The sequence below is a fragment of the Corythoichthys intestinalis genome, chromosome 12 (assembly GCF_030265065.1).
Source record: "Corythoichthys intestinalis isolate RoL2023-P3 chromosome 12, ASM3026506v1, whole genome shotgun sequence".
NCBI lineage: Eukaryota > Metazoa > Chordata > Actinopteri > Syngnathiformes > Syngnathidae > Corythoichthys > Corythoichthys intestinalis.
Genome location: NC_080406.1, coordinates 39,599,698 through 39,624,194, shown reverse-complemented (window position 1 = coordinate 39,624,194; position 24,497 = coordinate 39,599,698). Strand labels below are relative to the sequence as shown.

Sequence of the window (24,497 nt, the reverse complement as noted above, 5' to 3'; positions counted from 1 at the left end):
AAAATATTTACTTACTTTTTTTTTTTTTTTTTAAATAAAGATATACAATAAATACATTTCCTGATTATCTTTTTCTCATTTTTGTTTTCACTAAGATGTTTTTATCGTATTTCCCCCCGTTTATTAAAAAAAAATTACATAAGTTGTACATCAAACACGAAATAAAATATTAATGTTTTTTTTTTTTGTTTTGTTTTTTTTTGAAAAACGTGAATTGAGTTAAAATTAGATAATATAAGTATTTGTTCTTGAGAAGCTAAAAAAAACAGGATTTGGCTAAGTTTTAGGTCAACAATACTTACCTCTAAACAAATTGACAATCAAAACAGTATCTAATTCATTTGCTAATCAATTGGTTTTTGATTAACCGCTAAATTGTGGCTGTAATAGATGGCAGACATAATTGCTAACCGCAATGTGGCCCACAACCAGGAATGTCACTAGCCCTAATACAATACTCAGGCATGTGGGGGGGGGGGCATTGGCCAATGAGATTTTTTTTTTTTCTTAGCACTTATCTTTCATAAAATGTCAGAAAAAGTGCTTTAAACTATATATGTATATTCATATTAGATTATATTGTTTCTGGATTTTAAACACCTAAAATAAACTGATGCATGTTGCCTACTTGTGCACTTTACTCCAGATCGCTAAACAACTAGTGGCAAAATGAAAAAATGAAGCACAATGAATCTATATGCAATATTTTTGCAGCACCCATATTCAAATTGAAATGCACAACAGTAGAACAAAAAATACAGCAACTCTACACCTTATAAATTGTTTACATCATCAAACATCAAAACAAAGCAATAAAGTGCACTGATGTTCATAAAATTATTTTTTTAAGAACCTACTGCCTTGATTTGAGTTTTGGAAAGCGGTCAATCACTTGACAGTGACCGACAGTGGAGAATTCCTTGAATGAGAGCCACGCACTCAAATTGCATTTAATTGTCAATGTATTCATAGCCAGTTAGCTAAGGCAACATCTACACGAGGATGGATAATGGCCTTAAACGAGTAATTAGTTGGACTATACGGCATGTCGGCTCCGATAGTATGCCTATTATCTGGATTAGTTGTTAGACAGATAATGTAGGCGGGTAATATTACCCGCCGCTTAATGTGTACTGCTGTCTCCGTACAGCAATCGGATACTAGGGAAGAGACGTTATGCCGTCGCCATTTTTAGTGTGGCACGACGGCATCGTAAACAATGGAGGCGGACGATAACGACGTTGCATTCGTGCTCCTCTTTTGTTTTCCACACACTTGAACCTTCAAACTGCGTTGCAATAATATTATTCAATTCAGTGCCCATTTGTTGTCCTGACATCGCAGATGATGCGGAGATGAGGAGCGTTTTTTACTGAGCTCTTCTCCCGCGTTGTCTCCGATCAGCCAGCTACGGGGATGGCCCCTCCCAACTCAACTCAATCGAATTGGAGTATATTTAAATGAGTAGGGGAAAATCAAACCCCGAAAAGTGCCCTGCGTGGTACCTTGCCTGGAACGGCCAGACAGTTCTCCCTGTATTTTTCAAACACTCTGAGAATAGTCTGGGACCCAGCCCATTAATGGCCTCTCGAGCACGGACAAAATCAACCGTCCTATCAGATTTGTTTATTTGCGTGACATGTTCTTAACAAGCAATGTCACTCTTCGCGTCGCAAGTCGTCTCCACAACAACACAGATGGCGAACAGGAGAGCTGAGAATATGTTCCAATCCACGGTAAAATCAGTTTTAAATTACCAAAAACACATTGACAGGAGTCATTGACAACAGTCTGTCTCGCGCTAGCCATGTTGAATAAACTCCGCTATCCTTGTATGTTTACTTCCGCGCGCAAGTCCCTCGTCCTGCCCTCGTCGCTTTACTAACGTCACGTCCGCCCGTCGCTGATTGGTCCACTCCGCTGTCTGTTTGTTGTGGCGCCACGGCCACCCCTATAAATTGGTTGGCCACCCCACTGGCCACCCCGCTTGCCAGTGTATGGTTAGATTGTTATAGCATCAGTTATGCATTTCATCCCAAATAAAGCATTTATTTTGTTTTGTTAAATGTAGGGCTGTCAAATTTATCACGTTAACGGGCGGTAATTATTTTTTTTAAATTAATCACGTGAAAATATTGGGCGGCACGGTGGCTGAGTGGTTAGCACATCTGCCTCACAGTTCTGAGATCAAGGGTTCAATCCCGGGCTTCGGCCTTCCTGTGTGGAGTTTGCATGTTCTCCCCGTGCCTGCGTGGGTTTCCTCCGGGAACTCCGGTTTCCTCCCACATCCCAAAAACATGCATGGTAGGCTGATTGAACACTCTAAATTGTCCGTGGTGTGTGTGTGTGTGTGTATGGTTGTATGTCTCCTTGTGCCCTGCGATTGGCTGGCAACCAGTTCAGGGTGTCCCCTGCCTACTGCCCGTAGTTAGCTGGGATAGGCTCCAGCACCTCCGCGACCCTCGTGAGGAAAAGCGGCATGGAAAATGAATGAATGAACGTGAAAATATTTATCGCAATTAACGCATTCGCTGAACGAGTCATTCACGCATTGCCGCAAACAGCCTACAATGGCGCCGTTTTATACACAGAGATAAGAGGCAGAGTGGAGTAGATACAAGCATTCATTGGGGCCGTGCTTTTAACTGGGAAAAGCTTTGTCATCTCTCCCACAGCACCTATAAATATTGTGGGACGCGACATGGGGAAGAATGACAGGAGTTGATCTTTTTCTTAACACCCTGTAGTGTACCCAACACAGAGAAGATATAACATTTGCAGCCACCATACACAGTCATGGTTGCACCACTTGCCATCATGCATTTGGGCAGAACAGTTAAGTCGCTACAGTATAATTTACTGAAAGCTCAACAAATACACTAGATGGCAATATTTAGTCACAATCAGGGGTCGCGTTAACCGAATATTTTCCGTCGTTGACCGATTTTTTGAAACGGTGATGGAAAAAACTGAAGTCCACCTGTCATTTTGACAGGTTGCAATTCACACCCCAGACCACAGGGTGGCGAGTGAGCATATTAATTAGCTATTGTCTCTCTTGATGCATGACGTTGTTGGCCTTACTCTGAAAAATGTCAAGGCAACTGAGTGTCCGAAGTTTCTTCAAAAAGACCCAAAACGACAATGGTGTTGATAAAAGAGGTGAAAAAACAGGGACTGCACAAGCAGGCACGCAATTCAAGTCCATGCGCACCAGGAGGAAGGTGTAAGACTCCGTTCAGGCCACAGCACGTGAACTGTTAATTTCATTGTTCTATATGTAGCCTTACCTACTGGGGCCACAGTCACCTGTTTTTGTCACTGCGGAGAAAAAGTTACATATTCATGTGCTTGATGTGTGATGGCACGGTGTGGATTTTCTGTTAAGCTTGTTCGGACAGAATATTAATTTAACATGAATGAAAACTAAATACTATTGAATATGTTGAAGCGGTATGCAATGTTAAGAGTCTTGTTAGCTCGAATTGCTGTGTCCAGCCGCTGTAGCTCTGCTTCTCTCTGTGAACTCTATTCAAGCCGGAACGCGCGCGGCTCTTAAGTGTCTCTGTCACGTGACTGTGTCGTAGCCGCTAACACGCTCGGCCAAATGGACACACAAGTACGGAAGGTGATTTATGCCAAACAAAGGGTCACCACAATGTCATTATCATCATTTAAAAAATTTAAGTGACGGGTAAAAATAGATTATGACCGGATTTTTATGACCCTGTCAGTCAAAATGACAGACAACGAAAAAGTCTAGCGCAACCTCTGGTCACAATATACAAACTCACATTTATCCTTTATGAATTACAAGTCTTTCTATCCGTGGATCCCTTTTACTGAAAGAATGTTAATAAAGTTAATGCCATGTTGTGGATTTATTGTTATAATAAACAAATACAGTACTTATGTACAGGATGTTGAATGTATATATTCGTCTTATCTTTCCATTCAAACAATTTACAGAAAAATATGGCATATTTTACAGATGGTTTGAATTGCGATTAATTACGATTAATTAATTTTTAAGCTGTGATTAACTCGATTAAAAATTTTAATCGTTTGACAGCCCGAGTTAAATCTACACCTTATGCCTAATATATACAGTACATAACACAATAAAACAGAATTGTTGTGGAACTCAAAATGTTGACTGGACAGTTATGGACTATGCACATTAAATCATTAGGAACATCAAATATTACAGAATACACCAAAGTATATCAGTCTTTCTGATAGTTTTCCCCTGACCTTTTTACTGCAATAATATAATGAAAATCTGAAATTATGGCTTTTAATTTTGGCCACCCCAAGATTTTAAGTGGCCCCATCTGGCCACCCCTATGAAAAATTTCTGGAGGCGCCACTGGCGCCACTTCCAGGATCGCCACTATTATGCACAAGAACTCCTGGTTGCGGCTTCCAGGAAATATACGCAGCGCTACACCATTTGCTTCTATTTGTTATTTTCAAAGTGGTGAGAGGGTAACTGAGCATCGAATGTAATGTTTATCAGGCTTTCGTTGTTTTATTTATTTCAATCATAACTCGCCAACTGCTCGTAAAAGCTGAGCGTGCTCTCCCTTCACTCTCGCTTCTGCGTGATGTGTTGAATTGCGTTCACGAAAAAAAAAACAGTGATCACAAAATAATGACAGTCTAGAAGGTGTAGTAATTCCGAAAATTTGGCGCCAGTGAGTAATGAGTTTCCAGTTCTGAGGTAAACCGCGCTGGTGATGACGTAACATATGAGGCTACTCCTTTCTACGCATGCGTAATTTGCGCAAATGCAGGCGTACCGTGCAGAAGCAGGGGGGCGGGTGTTGGTGGGGGTTTAAACGCACCTTAAACTTAAGTGTGGGCAGGTAAAAAAATAGTTGGCAAAATACCCTGGAACAAAACCCTAGTGTAGACGTAGCCTACAAGACGGCAGCTAATCTGCTACTTCAATTTGCGACCACAGTAATTTACCGCAGTTAACTGCCTGATACGCAAAGAGTAAAGTTGAACCATTTAAATTTACAATTCATGGTAATAGACGACAAAACAAATATCAGCACTGAGGTAAAAATGAACAACAAGGACAGGTAGTTTATTCAGCACTCACCTGTAAAGCAGGTGGGAAGATATAATTTGCATCGTTGACTGTACGATTAGCACACGCAACGTATTACTGATGGTGCATTCATGTGTTGTTGAAGTAAGTGAAAAAATTATTCTCTATTACATGGTGTCATTAAAATGCACCATACAGTCACTCAACTTGTTATGTATTGTTGGAGCATTAACATAGGGTACTCTTCTTTGTAGAAACCATGCGTTTATGTTTTACATTACCACTGTACAACACATCAAAGCAATTTTCCAACTTGAGAACTTAGATCTCCCGACACACAAAATGCAGCATATCTCCTGAAGGTGCATCACGGAAGTATGAACTCATATGCCTATCACAGCCAAAGATATGTGCAAAAATGACCATATTAGGGAGCCTTGTGCAGATTGTGTATATGGAGTGAATTGTAATATGACCGTATTATAGAGGCACATCCCATAGATTATGCTATGTAGACTTAACACTCCAAAGTATTTTTTTTACCAGTGAAATTTATACTGGGGCACTGCAGTTCAATACTGGGGCACGTGCCCCAGTGATATATGTCTGGCGACGCCGATGCCCACGGACAAAATAAGAATAACACCCTGTGCTAAAGCATAATTTCAGCAAATTAACTAATAAAGCAAATTCCAGATAAGATACAACAACAAAGTAAGCTAAAACAAGTGTGTACTGTCATGTTTTCTCACATCTTACGATAATGCAGCTTTGATGAATCTGTTTATTTAGTGAGCAGATATTAACATTTCGGCTCAGCGCACCAAGGTCCAAAAAGGCATTAGGATTGCTGTACATCAACCTAAACAGGTAATAACTACATTCATACATAATGTCTATGGACGAACAAAACATAAGAATGAACTGAATGTTACTTCCTTTTGCCCCATTTACAAAGTAAGCACAGAGACTGAGGATAAGTTAATGCAGGAAAGAGCAACGTGGCAACGCTTTAGGGAACTAGAAGATGTCAGTGATTGGGGTCACATTAAAGCTTTTGGTATGAGCCACAGTAAAACGTGTTGTTGCTGTTATTGAGCCTCGCTGAGATATAACGGCCTTTAATAGTTTCAGAATGGGTTTGCTTGCTGAGGGGCACTGGCCCAACATAAATCTAAGGAAAAAATGTTGGCACGGCAGACGGCCAACCATAAACTGTAGATATGCTGGGAACAATTACGTATATCATTGTACCTTCAGGGAAAAAGCACTACTGAATACTGTATTTCTAAACAAAGCTGCTAGCATGGAAGAGAAATTACCAGTAAGTCCTTTAAAAGGTTTATTTCATATTATTTTTTTTTCGCTACTTGTACTGTGAGTACATATATTTACTGCCATTGACTGAGAAATGAATTATTGGGATGTCTATTGCCATCAATGGCACTGAAACATGATCATTCAATGCCACTCATCCCAGTTAAACTGCATATGATGTCCATTGCTGTCAAAGCCATTGAATTAGCTAAAATGCCAGTCACTGTATTTGTAAAATACAGTATAAAAAAAATTAGACTGACATAAAATCAATCATGCGCAAAGAGACCCTAAACACTATAGAATGCAAAATCAGTAGAATAGGTTTTTGTATCTGAATATGTTAATGTTTAAGCTATTAACGGAAGACGCAAGTTTTACAATTTTCTTCTATCTTCTGACATCCATCATCATCGTGTACTCTGCTTTTGACTTAAATGTGCTGCTGCAGTGGTTCATATAGTGTTGCAGTCTGTCCACCGTCTGAAAAATGGACCTTAAAATGAAACAATGTCTATGTCTTGTAGTAGCAATCCAAACAACACTCTGCGGCATTATTTTCAAGCCACTCCCTTGTCTCATTTCTGCCTCATAACTCATTGTAAAGCATGAAATTGCCTCAAAGCCAGATTGGTAATTAAAGTCGTTCTCTTTTCAATTGAATATATTCAGACATCTTTGGTTTACTCGAAAATAACGAACTTCAGTAATTAACTATTGAGAGTTTCCAATTCCATGATGTTAAAGAGGAATGTTGGAGATTAAATAATGTAAACTTGGTTCTGACCACCTCTCTAGGGTACTTCCACGACTCTGGAGCAGCAGCCACATTTATCTTCAGCTATTCTCATTTTAACAAAGCCCTGACATTTGGCACAAAGGTCCTACGTTATTTCCTTCCACAGGTGCAACTTCTAATCTCCAGGAGGGTCAGAGAATACACAATACCTCCTCCAACAATATACTAATATGACCCACTGGTTCAGGAGACTGATCTGAGAGTAGTCCATGAGAATGCCTGAAAAGCACATACAGTATAGATCGATTGTGCTTACTGCTGCTGAAATCTACACCACAAAAACTATTTTGGCAAGGGGGTAACAAAGAGATGTTAATAATTGATAGGCCTTTCGGTCATGCTGGTTATTTCAGGCAGGTGAGCTACAGCACTGTGTGAAGATACAGCACTTCTGTCACACCTGTGACCTCAAGTAAAACAATTACAAAAAGCGCTATTAAATAAACTCCATGGTTAAATGCATTTACATCACTTCACAGTCAAATCAGATAAGCAGGGAGAGTTGGGTAAAACATGAAAAGCTGCAGGGCAAATTCATAGTGTAATAACTAATTGGCTGACGTTTACAGTGGTGATGGGTCTGTGAGGCCTCATGAAGCGTGTTGACACTGTGGTGATACTGTGTCATTGAATACTGACACTTGCTGGACATTAAAATTCCCTGTAGGCCACTTGACAGAGACACTGAATTGATGACCTAAATGAAATAAAATCAATTAAGTCTTTGCATTCATATTGCATTATTCCATATTTTTAAATTATGTGAACATATATTATAATGTGAAAATATAAGTAATAGTATAAGTAATAATAAATGAGTGAGTGAGGATGCTTGTGGACTTTTTGTTCTGATAACATTTTATCCCCCCAAAAACGTTTTTTTCAATCTTTAAAATTTAGTTGGTTCCTTTTTTTTTTTTTTTTTTTTTTTTTTTTTACAAGCAATTTCTCCTGCTGTGGACAACACACACTCACAAGGAACCAACCATGCCAGCATGCACAACAATTCCTTAGCCAGTTGAAAAAGGTTTGGATAAGATGTCCGTCGGCTCCTCTAGTATTGAAGAAGAGCTGGATTGCGTGCCATGTGTGGCTCAGCCATGTATCTTTGCACTTCTGCAATTGCATCTACAGTTGCATTACCTCCTTGACTCCCCCACTTCGTCATCTAGTGCTACCATAGCTCTATTGAAGTGGACAATAAATTCCTTATAGCTTAATTCTGGATTTTTAATAAATTATCAGCAAAGCCACTGTGGGAAAGTTAAGAAATGGCTATATACCTGTGTTTATCCTCGGTGTATCAGAAACTTCATTTTCATGCTTGGCCCAATAATTCCTCAGCATTGAGGAGGTGGCTATTGTTTGTGTATGACAGGTTGAAGTACAAATGCAACATTTTACCACCAATAAAAATAATATGAATAATAAACTAAGAGTTACCTTAAGATTAAATAATTATATTTTGAATGTAACATGACAAGTCGAATATCTGTTGTTGCTGAACCCATCACTAGTTTACAGTGGTAAACGTCCAATCCATTTGAAGTGTGGGGGTTGGCAGCCTCACAGTTCAAATGTATTAGACGTCTACTAGTGACAAACTGGCCCTCTATCATCATCAATGGCACTGACAGTTAAAAAGCATGCAGCCGACACAGCGTTAATAGCTGCAGTGAGATCATTTTATTTTGGGTTGATGTTATGTCCACGTAAAGCAGGGGTGTCCAAACTTTTTGCAAAGGGGGCCAGATTTGGTGTGGTAAAAATGTGGGGGGCCGACCTTGGCTGACGTCCTTTACGTAGAAAAATATATTTAAGCAAATTTTAGCAAGCCATTCAGTGTGTCACATTTGCATAATTATATTTTTTACTTTTTCGACTCTCGGGCTCTTGCGAAATACTGTTGCTGTGAAATTAAACTAGCTTCAAGTTGCTTCAAATTCTCGCTGCATATCTTCCCTGTATACTTGTCGTACATGTCAGCATGTCTTGTTTGGTAATATCGCCTCACATTGAACTCTTTTAAAACAGCGACGTCGCAAATGAGGCAGGCACAGTTTTTGCATATTTTAGTGAAGAAATAGTCTAATTTCCACCTTTCCTTGAAGTGTCGGCCGTAACAGTCAACTTTTATTTTTGTTGATTGTCACTATTTTAGAAAATGGAAGTAATGGGTCACACAGAGTAATGTTGCTTAGCTCTTAAATACCTCCAACATGAAGCAATTATCAGAGAATCCCTACATTTGGAAAATAAGGTCCTAATGAAACCTTTTTTTTCAAATTTGTAAAAAGAAAAGTCAAACTGAATATGTGTAATAAGCGCTCTATATCTAAAACCCATGCTAAATCGTGTTTTTTTCTCATGGAACCTGCAGGTGCATGTGTTGACTTGCATCCATCACTTTTTTTTTTTTTTTTTCCAAAAAGAAATGTCAAAATTCTAAATTAGTCTCAAAATCATGAAATTTTAGTTGTATCAAACGTGATACATTTGGTAATAAAGGGTTAAATTTGCTGCTGCCTTTTAGTAGGTAAATGAAGGGCAGCATTTTGTGTGTAAGCTACTTCATATGCTGGTTGCAGTACTGCTGACCAATTCATTCAGTCTGTGTTCGGGCCAGACGTTATTGATTTTATGACAGAGGCTGGGGGCCAGATGAAATTTGACCACGGGGCGCATTTGGCCCCCGGGCCGGACTTTGGACATGTCTGACGTGAAGGATTTGCTGCTGGTACCATCTCATTAAAACACAATCCTTGATGATCTAATGCACAGGTGCTGGACTGGACCTGCCGCAACATTTGTGTAGCCTGGAAAAGTCAGTCATGTGCGTCTATTTTATGTTTCTCAGGGGAAAAATGTCTCCAAATGAAAGTTTACTGAGCTACAGGAATAAGATGCATCAGTAACATTTTATTTGACAGCGGCGTCATAAAAGACTGTCAAAAGACCGTCATAATTATGCCACTGTCATGAGCATAAATGAATGCATATGACAAGTGTCATGAAGTGTCATAAGGCAAATTATCCCACTTTTGAATTTTTTTTTTTCATGTAAAGAATAAAAACAGGATGTTTAATAGTTTTCATTTATTTTTTGTAATTAAAAAATACACATAAAAAAGGCTTTCCACTAAGCTTGAGAACGATAAACCGATACGACCGGATATCCGGTTTTCCAGGTGAGAGATACAGATGTATCGATTGTAAAGTTACCATTCGACAGTAATTAGCCATTAAATATTCAGTGAACCGAGAGTAGAGATAGAATTCGGCTATCTCGAGCACAAGAATCGGCTTCTAATGCCTAGTTCAATGCATTGCTTAATATGATAATTTAGCTTTTACTTCACATGCTACGCTTGTGTCTTTCAGTGAATGACACAAGTGCGCGTCATTCGCCACACAGCGGACACTTAGATCGAGACCGCACGCATGATATAATATGGACAAGCACTACTCACAGTCGTGGTTGCCACAAGTTACATCCCATGCATTTCGGCAGAACCGCTACTAGTCGCCGTCATTACCTGATCGTCACGGGCGTGTCATAACAACGCGAGAGCTAACGAAACCACTGTAACGCACGCAGCGTCGCGTTTTCTTCACAGCCCAAAACGAAAACGAAACTAGTAGTGGCAACGAAGCAACATGCTAAAACAATGGACAGTGTGATCAACGACGGCAGCGACGTGCTGTGATTGATTTTCAACGCACCCAGGAAAACAAAAGTCGGACTTTTAAGTGATGAAAGCAGCCAGATTTGTTCGCATGGGACAGAGCTTGTGTGAAGTGTGGAGCGGTACAGAAATCGTGAGTTTTAACCCTGAAAAATAACCCACTACAATGCTGGAAAGGGCGGCATATTGTTTCCACGAAACGCAGTCTGCTTAAATATGAACATGTGGATTAGTTGATCTTCCTCAAGAAAAATTTGCCCTTCAAAAAAGATATGGACAGTGATGAGCAATAAAAAATGAGGAAGCACGGGCATAAGTGAATGACTTTGCTGTGTATTAGGTTAAAGTAATGATTATTGAGCTGTCTAAAATGCTATGTTTTTATTCCCCCAATTATACCAGTCGTAAAGCATAATTTATTATTTATTTATGATAACACTAGCAGGTTTAATTTTTTTTTCAAGAGCTGCTGCATATAATTAATATTTTTTGTTTGTAAGATGTTTACATTGAAAGTTTGCACTTAAATTACTTACCTCTTGTGTTAAAAACACCAGGAAATACAGTAATTGAATTACTGCACTTTATTGTTGTCTGTGACTGGAGTTCAGGGGCGGACTGGTAATCTGTGGGTTCTGGAGGATCACAGAACGGCCGGTGCCCTGGACGGCCGGCGGCCGCCATTCATTATACATCACTGTTTTTATCCCCCCTATCCTCTGATTAACTACAGTTCGCATCCAATCCGACAGGTGGCAGCAATGCGCCTGGCACTGCCAATCTGATAGAAGAACGAAGAAAGCACAGAGTAGCCTTCATTGGATCCTTGTGGAAGCAAAATAACAACATGCGTCAATACGAATGGTGGTGGCAAAAAAAGAAAAGAGAAGGGTGGCGCTGAGAAGGTTAGGGAGAAAAAATTAAAGAAACTGGAGAGCGAAGCATTAAAATGTCATAAATTGACAAATATTTTCGCAAGCTGCAACGGCCACGTCGGGTAACAAGTCAACAGCCCAGCCCCCGGCGATGCTGAGTGTGGGAGCGGCAGCCGCTCTGACGTGCAACCGGTGCAGGGAGAGAGAAAAGAAGAGGGAGGGGGGTAACGATATGGAACTTCCCCAGACAAACGCAGGGAAAGTAAGTAGTGATGAAGAGGGTTACTTGCTCGGTATACTGGCAGTTATCCACCAGGTAGCTACATTTTAAATGAAATAAATGACAATTAAAGGGTTAGTGCCAGCTAGCCCATGTACCCGTTTGCAATCGTGTCAAGTTACAGTATGCTAGTCCTACTAGCACTCTCCTAAGAAAAATATTTTAGCTGTAAAACAACGTATGCACACGCAGCAGCAATATTAATTCAGAAGAAATATAACAAAATATTAATAAACTTTACTTTAAAGTTTAGGTAGTTAAATTGATGTTATATATATTAATCATTTATATATCGTTTTGTTTTAAGGTTAATACTTTCCAATGAAGGTTATGTATACAGGATTTGTCTTGAAATGTTTATTGTATTTTCATTGAAATTTATTATTTGTATGGCAAGATTAATTATGGCAAGGCAAATTTATTTATATAGCACAATTCAACACAAGGCAATTCAAAGTGCTTTACATCACATGAAGACCATAAAAATCACATTTAAATCAACACAACAGTGGTCTCTAAACCGGTCCTCAAGGGACGCTGTGGGGCCTGGTTTTTGTTTCAACCGATCGAGTACCGACAGTTTAACCAAAGAAGTTTCTGCTAAAACAAGCAGCACCTGACTGCAATCAACTGATTACACTTGTAAGACACCAGATTGGTGGATACGTGTTGTCTTGTTTTGTTGGAATGAAATCCCTCGCCCGCTGCGGCCCTATGTGTAATAGTTTGGAGACCACTGAATTATGGCATAAACAATGAAGTCATTTTATAGACAGAGATATATAGAGATATATTATAATCAATTGGATACATAAAACTTGCTTTGAAAAATAAATTCTTTCATTTGTTTATTCAGGTTGATCATAGAGCTAGTACAGAAAATGAATCAAACTCCAGTTCAGCCTTGCAGTACTTTGAGCGCCTCAAGTCAGACAGTCACAGTCTAGACACATTTTCTTCATTTTTTCTCAAAGTGCACGAAATTGATGCATTTTACAATAAAATGTGTAAAAAAAATTTTTTTTTTTTTAATCCCCGGGGGGGCATGCCCCCGAACCCCCTAGGGGGTCGGTGTTTCCCTTCGTATAGCAATTCTTGTGGGCTGGGCTGAGTCAAAGTCCAGGGCTGCTTTTTAGTCCCAGTCCGCCCCTGCTGGAGTTATATTGTATTATCAGTCTCATCCAACAAAATGACAGTCATATAGTAAGCCTTATTTATTTTCTCATAAAAAATAAAACATAACATTGGTATCAAATTTTGTAAATTTTGCTATTAAAAAATATGGTCTTTTTTATATTTTTAAAATACTGTACGAACACACACAACAAATGTGTACTATCGCATCGTTTTCACTCTGTATCGAACCGTATCGTTCTTAAACTGTATCGAATCGTATCGAATCGCTGGGCCTTAAAAATGTATCGTTTTCACTCTGTATCGAACCGTATCATTCTTAAACTGTATCGAATCGTATCGACTCGCTGGGCCTTAAAAATGTATCGTTTTTTAATCGAATCATAACCTGTGTATCTAGATACATATCGAATCGGCTTCATGCCAGAGATTCCCAACCCTACTTTCCACTATGTTTTTGATTATAATACAAAAATAAAAAAAACGATTACTTTATTATATTGACATTTTTCTGACAATAGAATACTATTTCCCCTTTTTTACCATTAAAAAGTGTAAGTTAAAAAAATTAAGAAATATTTACTATTAAGAGGCTCGAAAAAAGTTTCAGACAGTTTTGGTCAACAATGTCTCTAAATGATTAACCGACTTAAAAATAGTTGTCAATTCATTTGATAATCGACTAGTTGTCGATTAGCTGATAAATCGTGCCAGGAAAATAGAGGGTTAGTGGCATTTAGTAATGCTAGAATAATTAGACGTGTGCCGGTATGAGATTCTGAGGGTATGATAACCTTAAACAAAATATCACGGCATCACGTTATCACGGTATTGCAATTAGAATTCTAAAATGTCTTACTTTGAGATATCTGGGTTTAAAAAAAAAAAAAAAAAAAATCATAGTTTTTTTATTTTTCAAAACATATTAGCAAATTGGAACATAAGTAAAATGTTGAGTTTAAAATAAATATGTTAACTTAAAAATATAACAAAAAGTAACTGAAATATTTTAAATAAAAATAAAATAAATGCAGTCCTTTAGGTGAGCCTAAACCCACAGCTCAACATTATTACCATGTGAAAAAAAATAATTGAATTATTTTCCACAAAAAGTACGTGTGTATGACTCGTATCATGTTTACATAATACACACTCCCTCTTTCTCAACACAGACAGTTGCCAGTGAGAAAATAACCCACCACGTTTTACCATCGCTAGACACACTAAACACGCTGGATTTAACCCTCGTAGCTGGTGGGAAATGTTCATGAAAGAGTCTACTAACCTTTAATTTTGTATGAATGCGAAATCATATTGGAGGTATTGCCTCCTCGGCAGCACCCTCCGCAAACACGTTTTACATGTCGGTTGGCCCTCCTCCTCTAGGCCGCGGCCGTCTGTAACTTTTCTGTAGACAAAGTATTCCCATACCAGCAATTTGGTTTTCTTCGATGAGGGAAAAAGTTCAGGAGTTTCACCTCCTCCAGCCATCGTGGAGCAGAGCTGACTCAACGACACTGAGCAACAACCAGTGGGGAAGGGTTGAGCCTTGCAGCTGCAAGTGAGGGATTTCTCCCTGCATTTTTTCGACATAAAAATATAGTTTATACCGTAAGGGACGGTATGACAAAATAATTTTGCGGTTTTAAAACCGTCACGTTTTCATACCACGGTATGTATAGCTTCAAATCGGCACGTTTCTAGCTACAACGCCTACAGTATATACAGTGTAGAGTTGCTAAAATATCAAGAAGTAGGATTAAATTCTTTATAAATCTGTAAAGAATCAGACTATTTTCTGCTTTATATGAAATGCAGAGAGACAGGAGTTGCATTTTTACTTTGAAGGCTTCAGAATTTAATTAATGCCAAATGTCACACCAATTCTCACTGTATGACACCAACTTGCTTAATTTAGGTGTGTGACATTATTCCGGCTGGATTTTACCAAGTAAAGTTTTTTCCAATGAAGTTCCTTTTCAGTTTTTTAAAGTTCCTAAAGCTCAAGGTGGTAGTCAGCGTTAGACCATTGTGCTGTGTGTGCCAAGAGTATGCCTTCAAATGATTGACACCTTGTCAGTCACGGCTGCAGTCACGGATCTGCCATTTATCCTCGAGCACTGTATTTTTTCTTTAAAATCTAATTAGAAGTACAGGAGGAAGCTACCTCTCTCCCACCCCACAGATCAGTTCACTTATTAGGTGCTGTCATGTTATACTGACAGTTTTCCCAAATTAGACGAATATGTGATTTTTTTTTTTTTCCCGTGTAAAATTCCCCCTTCAATTAAAAGAATATTTAGGTTTAACTTACAGCAGAGCTTGCTACTTTTAATATTGTATTAGTTTCTTTCATGTGCTCCGGGTCCACTAAAGTCTAGATACAAGGTGTCTCAAGAGAAAGATGTGCAAAATAGCAGATGCTGTGTCTTTTCCCTCTTGAAATATATTAATGACACTGTCTGGGAGACGAGCTGCCGTGCTCCCACGGAGACCAGTGTGGGCACTGACCTGAACAATCCACACTTCAGTCTTTCCCTGGGGGGCTTTCATGCACATTTACGCACGACAGCGATGAGGTCGTGCTGCCCTTTTAGCTGAGAGCTAACACACCAACAGCTTTGGCATACTAACACATGAGGTGGAACTCACACTGAATGTGTGTGGCACACCTGTACACCTGCTCCAAATTGCACACTTAGATACACACACATAAGAAGCATCTTATCCGTCTCTTTCAACCTCCTGGGGACAGAGAGCCAAGCAGCAGGAGTCCTCTCTGTCTGTTTTTCATCAGTCGTGGCTTATTCGGGTTCTGCTTTTTTCATGTGTAGTCACTTATTGTGTAAAGAAAAAAAAAATACTTTTGAAACATATCACCTTGCCTTGTCTCCAAATCCGGCACTTCCATCTAAGGTATGCTGTATTACCTTTGGTAACGCAATTGCTTCGACAAGTGCTCCTCATAAATGAACTAATTTGCATGCAAAACAGGTTTTCAGTTTGTTTGAATCTTGTTGACTTAGCTGACTTCATCTTAATCAGCTTGTTTACTGTGAGAAGCCAGTTTCCAATATGTAATATGTCGTGGAACTCTGCATTTAAATAATATTTTACTGATGCATTTTCGCATCTTGTCCATCTGTACAATTATCTGCATAATTTTTACTCATATGTGGTACTCATTAGGTGTTTTCATCAGACGGTTTGCATCCAGCTCTCATCTAAGCCAATGTTCCAAAATACACGGAATATATCATGAACAGCAGGTGTTGATTTAAATTGAACTAACTTGCAAGAATAAATGACAGCATGTTGTGGTCAAGAAAATAAAATAATTTTTACGCTGTTGATAAGAAAGAGGACTCTTACTCTAACAGCTTTCATTCAAGGTAAAGTAAACATTTGCAAAAGAATTGAACACCTTCAAAATTATTTTAAAAAAAATTGATAGGAAATAAATTCCAGAATAAACAGATATGTACTAATGCTCGAAGAATTAATAAACAATATTCACTTGAAATCATCCAACTCTTTTCCCTTGATGAGAAAGTATACAGGTAGTCCCTGGGTTACGACGTACCCGGCTTACGAGATTTCGCCTTTACGACACGTGTCTTAGCTGTTTTTTGTTGTTTTTTTTAAAGTCGCGTAATAGTGTGTCGACCTCTCAGCATCGATGGTAAGTACAGTATATTATTTGTCATTTAATTTTGTTATTTATTGGGTCTGTTTAATCTAAATGGTTGATCTCTATAGTTGATGTATACATATCTGTTATTTCATTTCCCGCAGTAAATGTGCAGTTCGCTTTCCTTTGTTGCACTCGGACTTGTTTGACGTCAGACCAGCACTATGTTCTGTTAGTTTCGAGTGTTGCTTTCACATTGGGAAGCGGGGGTGAACGCCAGTTACTATTTCAAAAAGGCAGAGAAACTGTAAAAAGTGCAGGCTCGGTGACACCCCCCTATCCTGCCCCTGTTAGCTATTGATTAGCCCACTAGTTTATTGAGCAGCGTTCGTTTTCACTACTGGAATGGTGCCACTTATAGCTACCATTTTCTTTGTTCAATTGCCCAAGTTTTGGACCTTATGTCAAGGAACGTGGTCAGGCAGGTGGTGTGTGGACCCAAGTGCAGGGAAAGGGAAGTGAGGCAAAAGGCGGTGCAAAAGTAATTTAATTAAGGCCGACAGAAAAACAAAGTACAAACCAAAACTGATCCCAAACAACACACTAGCAAGCAAAACTCAGGTTACTAACAAATGGCTGGGTATCAAAAACTTACTGAGGCAGAGAAACACGAGGGCTGTGACGTAGGAACGGGCAAGAATTGATACTGGCATGAACGAAGACATTGACATTGACACCACCAGCCTGCCCGCGTATCCCTGACAGATATCAATGTCAAAGTCGATGTCCTGTCCAAGCCCTCGTGTACTAGTGCCTCAGATAAAGTATGTTTTGTTTGAATGTTGCCTTTTTGATCCCCAGTGCTTTTGGTTGTACTTTGTGTTTTTATTATGTTATTATGAAAACGATTTTTGAGTTCACCGCCACCTGCCTTGCCGCGTTTTGTTTCCCTGCATTTGGGTCCACACCACCAACCTGCCCGCGTATCCCTGACACCTTATTTACTGCGGTATTATTGTGCAGCCATTGAGGTAAGTTTTTGTAAGCAAATACGTCTCTATTTGTTTACTTTATAACATTATTGAAACATTATTTAAATACAATAATCACAAAGAGCGTACTCTTTGTCATTACTGTATTTTATTTTCTAATAATGTGCTAAGAATAGTTTAAAGGTGACAAATTAATAAATGTCAGTTGTAAGAACTATGGTGTGATCAGTGTTACCGGAGGGAAGTAATATCTATGTCCATCTAATCTACACTGCTGGCCAAAAGTATTGGCACCCCTGCAATTCTGTCAGATAATGCTCAATTTCTCCCAGATTAATTACAAATGCTTTGGTAGTAATATCTTCATTTATTTTGCTTGCAATGAAAAATACAAAAAAAAAAAAAAAGCATTATCATTTTATACACTACTCTAAAAATGGGCCAGACAAAAGTATTGGCACCCTTTGAAAAATCATGTAATGCTTTTCTAATTTGTGTAATTAACAGCAGCTGTTACTTACCTGTGGCACATACTGTAACAGGTCGTGGCAATAACTAAATCACGCTTGTAACCAGTTAAAATGGATTAAAGTTGACTCAACCTCTATCCTGTATCATTGTGTGTACCACATTGAGCATGGAGAAAAGAAAGAAGAACTGTCTGAGGAGTTGAGAAGCAAAATTGGCAATCTCAAGGCTACAAGTCTATCTCCATAGACTTTAATGTTCTTATGTCTACCGTGCGCAATGCCATCAATAAGTGTAAAGCTTATGGCACTGTGGCTAACCTCCCTAGATGTGGATGGAAAAGAATTGACGAGAGATTTCAGCAAAAGATTGTGCGGATGGTGGTTAAGAACCTCGACTAACATCCAAACAAGTTCAAGCTGTCCTGCAGTCCGAGGGTAAAACAGTGTCAACCCGTACTATCCCTCGGCGTCTGAACAAAAAGGGATTTATCGTAGGATACCCAGGAAGACCCCACTTCTGACCCAGAGACTTAAAAAAGCCAGGCTGGAGTTTGCCAAAACTTACCTGAGAAAGCCAAAAATGTTTTGGAAGAATCTTCTCTGGTCGGATGAGACAAAAGGAGAGCTTTTTAGGAAAAGGCATCAACAGGGGAAAAAAAACATCCCGGTCCCACAATCAAACACGGCGGAGGTTTTCTGATGTTTTGGGGTTGCTTTGCTACCTCTGGCACTGGACAGCTTGACTGTGTGCATGGCAGTAAGAAGTCTCAAGACTACCAATAAATTTTCCAGCATAATGTAGAGCCCAGTGTGACAAAGCTGGATCTCCCTCAGAGGTCATGGGTCTTCCAGCAAGGACAATGACCAAAAACACACTTCAAAAAGCACTAGTAAATGGTTTGAGAGAAAGCATTGGAGACTTCTAAAGTGGCCAGCGATGAGTCCAGACCTGAATCCCATAAAACACCTGTGGAGAGATCTGAAAATGGCAGTTTAGAGAAGGCACCCTTCAAATCTCAGAGACCTGGAGCAGTTGGCCAAAGAAGAATGGTCTAAAATTCCACCAGAGCATTGTAAGAAACTCACTGATGGATACCAGAAGCGGTTGTTCGCAGATATTTTGTCTAAAGGTTTTGCTGCCAAGTATTAGGCTGAGGGTGCCAATACTTTAGTCTGGCCCATTTTTGGAGTTTTGTGTAAAATGATGATGATTTTTTTTTCATTCTCTTTTGTGATTTTTCAGTGCAAGCAAAATAAATGATATTAGATATTACTACCAGCATTTGTAATTGCAATCATTTTCTGGGAGAAGTTGAGCATTATCTGACAGAATTGAAGGGGTGCCAATATTTTTGGCCAGCACTGTATCTATCTAGTTTTTAATTGATTTTATTAATATGATATATAATACATGTTACATGTATTTCAGGGTACTCAAAAGGTTAATTCTGTGGAAATTCGGGTTACGTCGCCAGCGTAGGAACGGAACTCGTTTGTAACTCAGGGACTACGTGTATCAATAGCTATTTAAACAGTTAATAACTGTCTTGCTTCCTGGATAAAAGTAGTTAAAAGTAGTGAAAATGCGTTACTACAAAAAGAAAAATGACGTCAAAAGTGTCAATTGGCTTTAGTTTTTGTACAGAAGAGGATTAGGGCCACTGAAGAAAAAAAGGGTGGCTGAAATTCTAAGAATAAAGTCAGAATTCTGACTTTATTCTCAGAATTCTGACGATAAAGAGAATCTTAGTGAGATTTTAGTTTTTTCTCAGTGGCCCTAATGCCCGCCCGTATTTTGAGATACAGTATCCGGCCAAAATGTAGATTTAATTTAGCCTTGTGGTTTATTTTGTAAATATACATGACTAAACAGGGAGTTAGCTGTTTAGTTAATGATAACTTTACTGCATACATTTTTTTATTTGGCTTGATTTTAATCTGTGCAAGGAAAAAAAAAATCCAGGTGGGTTTTAGGTGTTAAACTCCAAAACCATAGTATTTTAAATTAATTTTTGCAGTGGGCTTCTAAAATATTTTTTCATTTATGCTTCAAGAAAGTGAATGAGAGCTACTGAGAATAAAAGGCCCCATATGCATAAAGAGAACATATAAATGTGAGTACATAACACTATCTATTTATTGCATTTAGCCTGGAAGCCTAGGACCAAGACTTTATGATTTAAGCATCTAATGTATCTAATACATCTATATCATCCCATAAGTAGCAATCCAAACAGCAACAAGGGTCAAAAAGATAATTGATACCACGTTGGTAAGTTAGCCTGCTGTGTCCATAATTCTCGCGCTAGCGTTCAACTGCAATGTATGTCTTTTTGTGGCTTTCCGGTAACTCGAGGTGCCAGCATGAGCGAGCATCATCAAAGATACGATGATTTTAACGATTTTACAATAACGATATTATCATGTACCGGGCTATAAGTCGAACCGGAGAAAAAGTCGCATTTTGAGGGAATTTTTTTTTTTGATAAAATCTGACACCAGTAACAGAAATGTCATCTTGAAAGGCCACCTAGCTCTTAGCCCACGATTAGCTTTTTTTGTTTTCTTTATTTCAGTAAGACTAACCGCATTTCGCCAGTCCCTTACAAGTTTCTCGCTAACTCCAAACTTTCTGTCGATGCTGCTTTTCAAATGCATATTTCACTAGTTGCAGCTTGTTATCTGCAGAATATGATTTTCTTTTCAGTGCCATTTTGTTCAGCCCTTCTGAGTTGGTTTTATTTGTATTCATAAATTACCATCAATACTGAAACACAGGCCTTGAGCGCCCTCTTGCGGTTTAGAGTGAGAGTAACATGTGAAACGATCAAATAATGTGGTAATAATTTCACACAAAAGTCGCTCCAGAGTATAAGTCGCACCCCCAGCCAAACTATGAAAAAAATTGCGATTGATTGTCCGAAAAATACGGTACTTACCTTGTTTCGATCCAAAAACTCAGTGAACCATGTATCACCGAGTGTCAAGACACAGCTGTAGATGGCCACAGCTGGACTTTGTGGGGATTTTATGGGTGAAACACGTTAATATACATGGGTCGCGATGCGGATGTCACAGACAAAAATGGGTAGTCGAGATTTTCTTTTTCATATACCCTTTACCCTTTTAAACATTTTTTTCCCCTCAATTTTTCTTTGTTTTGATCGTTTATTTATCATCTAAAATATCGGGGAAAGTACGACCAGAACAAAAAAAATAAAAAATAAGCGATAGTTATGAGGTAGATATCCATGACCTATTTACAGACACAATTTATATATACACACACAGATATATATATATATATATATATGTATATATATATATACATATATATATATAAAATTATTGCGTTAACGGGCGTTAATTAAGTTTTAAAATTAATCACGTTAAAATATTTGACGCATTTAACGCACATGCCCCGCTCAAACAGATTAAAATGACAGCAAAGTGTCATTTCCACTTGTTACTTGTGTTTTCTGGTGTTTTGCCACCCTCTGCTGGCGATTGGGTGCGACTGATATTATGGGTTTCAGCACCATTATTATTGACATGAACAATGCGAGCTACTAGTTTATTTTTTGATTGAACATTTTACAAACTTTATTAAAACGAAAACATTAAGAGGCGTTTTAATATAAAATTTCTATAACTTGTACTAACATTTATCTTTTAAGAACTACAAGTCTTTCTATCCATGGATCGCTTTAACAGAATGTTAATAATATTAATGCCATCTTGTTGATTTATTATTATCATAAACAAATACAGTACTTATCTACATTATGTTGAATGTATATATCCGTCTTGTGTCTTATCTTTTCATTCCAACAATAATTTACAGAAAAATATGGCATATTTTACAGATGGTTTGAATTATGATTAATTACGATTAATTAATTTTTAAGCTGTGATTAACTCGATAAAATTTTTTAATCGTTTGACAGCCTTAAAAAGAAAACATACATACATATATATATACATATATATATATACATATATATATATATATATATATATATATATATATATGTATTAGGGCTGTCAAAATTATCGCGTTAACGCGTGGTAATTAATTTTTTAAAGTAATCACGTTAAAATATTTGACGCAATTAACGCACATGTCCCGCTCAGACAGTATTCTGCCTTTTGGTAAGTTTTACAGCAAGATTTTTTGTGCCGTCTAACAGCGAACTCTTGTGGTCGCTTTGCGACATGGTTTATTGCTTTCTTGCCAGTTCAATATGGCTGCACGACGTCTCGGGCTGACGCCTACGTTGTAATGTTGTGCTTATATGATCCTTGGACAAGATTTGTCCGTAAGTATGGTTGTTGTAAAGAATGTACATATTATGTTAGTAAGCGAAATGTTATATTTTTTGTATGAGATGCTTTTTGTTTATGTTTAGTGAACCTGTATAGCTTGCTAAGCTAACGTTGTTGCTAATGCAATGCTTGTGTACTTTTTTTTTGTAGTTTCACGACGGTCTAAAGAGGACAGTGGTTTGAGGCCATTTTATTAATGAATCAGATGAAAAAGGAAGAAGTCTGATTACTAAGGCGTCGTTCACTAGCTGTCTAGCTTTGGAAAAAGTAGACGCTTCGGAGTGAGGACAGCAAAGACAGATTTAAATGACAATAGAGTGAAATGCCCACTACAGTCCTTATGTACCGTATGTTGAATGTATATATCCATCTTGTGTCTTATCTTTCCATTCCAACAAATTATTTTACAGAATATATATATAATTTACAGAAAAATATGGCATATTTTATAGATGGTTTCAATTGCGATTAATTGCAATTAATTACGATTAATTAATTTTTAAGCTGTAATTAACTCGATTAAAATTTTTTATCGTTTGACAGCCCTAATATATATATATATATATATATATATATATATATATATATATATATATATATATATATATATATATATATTGACACATATATATAACAGTATACTGAATGTACTGCATATATTATGGATGACCGTCTTTCAAGTTTTTCAGTAAAGGCAAGTGTTGAATAGGTTAATCTGGAAGCTAGCAGAACTAAATGTGCTTCAGACCCTTATTTGAAAAGGAAAAAAGGCATAAATAATAAGAAAATACCAGACATGTCTTACAAAAGTATTCAGCTGTTTATTGCTTGTTGACCTGCTTGTTCTAACACTCGCTCCGTTTTAAGTGTTAGTTGATAAAGCCATTAAAACTGCGTCAAGCAGGAAAGACAAAGCCTTTGACAGCATTTTGGAAAAAAAAAAAAGTTTACCGCAAGATGGGACTGGCTCAATAAAGAGAAACAACGCAATTTGTCCCACAGTGCACATTTTTTTGTGACTCAATACCTTTCTTTCCCTGTGGATCTTTGCAGTTGTCATGTCTGCAGGAGCCCCAAGGCGACCAGTGGGAGAGTAGGCAGCGGTGCTGGCAGGGAATGGAGCAGTTCTTGACGGCCAAGGGAGCTTCTTGACCCGCACACAGTTTGGCAGTCACAGGTCTTGACACTGCGCAAACACAAGAGTTGCAGCGGATTTAAGCAAAGCTCCAGTACACATCGGAAGCAGTGAGTTCTTTTATTACGCCTCTTGGGAGGACATCTGCCAGTTTCTGCTTCTTTGTTCCTAAAAACGATTCAACCAGAATGAATTTCAGTTTGTTTCTAATTGAAACTAGCTGACATATAATGAGAAAATGTTTGTACAAGTGCAGTGATATTGCTTATTAGTAAAAGGTGTGTGTCTCCAAGGAGACTGAGTGGTTTTCATCAGTATCAGGCAAGGCTGGCACATTGGCACAGAGGAAGAAACCAATCAAAATTCAGAGCGTACTGCATCATTTTTCTCAACTGGTTATTTGAAGAGCATGAGTTGGGTGACCAGATGTCTCCCTTTCTCTGGCCAGACATTTCCTCTTTTGGCTTCTTAGAAAATATCTTGTTGGGATTTGATGACCTCAGTTGCTGTGCGTTCTCTGACTCCACTGTGACATGTGCTCGCTTTCTGTCCTGTTTTGTGTCCTGTTCACAGTTGGGCAGAAAGCTCGGAAACCTTGGCAAACTTGTTAAATGTCATATTTGTTCACAAAAAGATACTATTGGTCACTTTCCCACCTAGATCCCTTTCGTGTTTTTGAATGGTAAATCTGAATGTCTTTAAAAGCTGAAACAGTTTTAATGTGCCACTGGGAGTTTGGCGTACTTTATTTGTGGTAGTTTATATTGTGTTGTTTAATGCAGCCAGACAGAAT

At 38.3% G+C, this 24,497-nt stretch overlaps 1 protein-coding gene across 2 annotated transcripts in view; it reads right to left on the bottom strand.

Annotated features, from left to right (window-relative positions):
• The window catches only part of thsd7ba (thrombospondin, type I, domain containing 7Ba), a 364,521-nt gene that overhangs the window by 147,776 nt on the left and 192,248 nt on the right, over positions 1 to 24,497 (bottom strand). For both annotated transcript variants that reach the window (XM_057851598.1, XM_057851599.1), the window contains exon 8: positions 23,597 to 23,755. In XM_057851598.1, the coding sequence (XP_057707581.1) occupies positions 23,597 to 23,755 (159 nt within the window). The remainder of the gene's footprint in view (positions 1 to 23,596; positions 23,756 to 24,497) is intronic.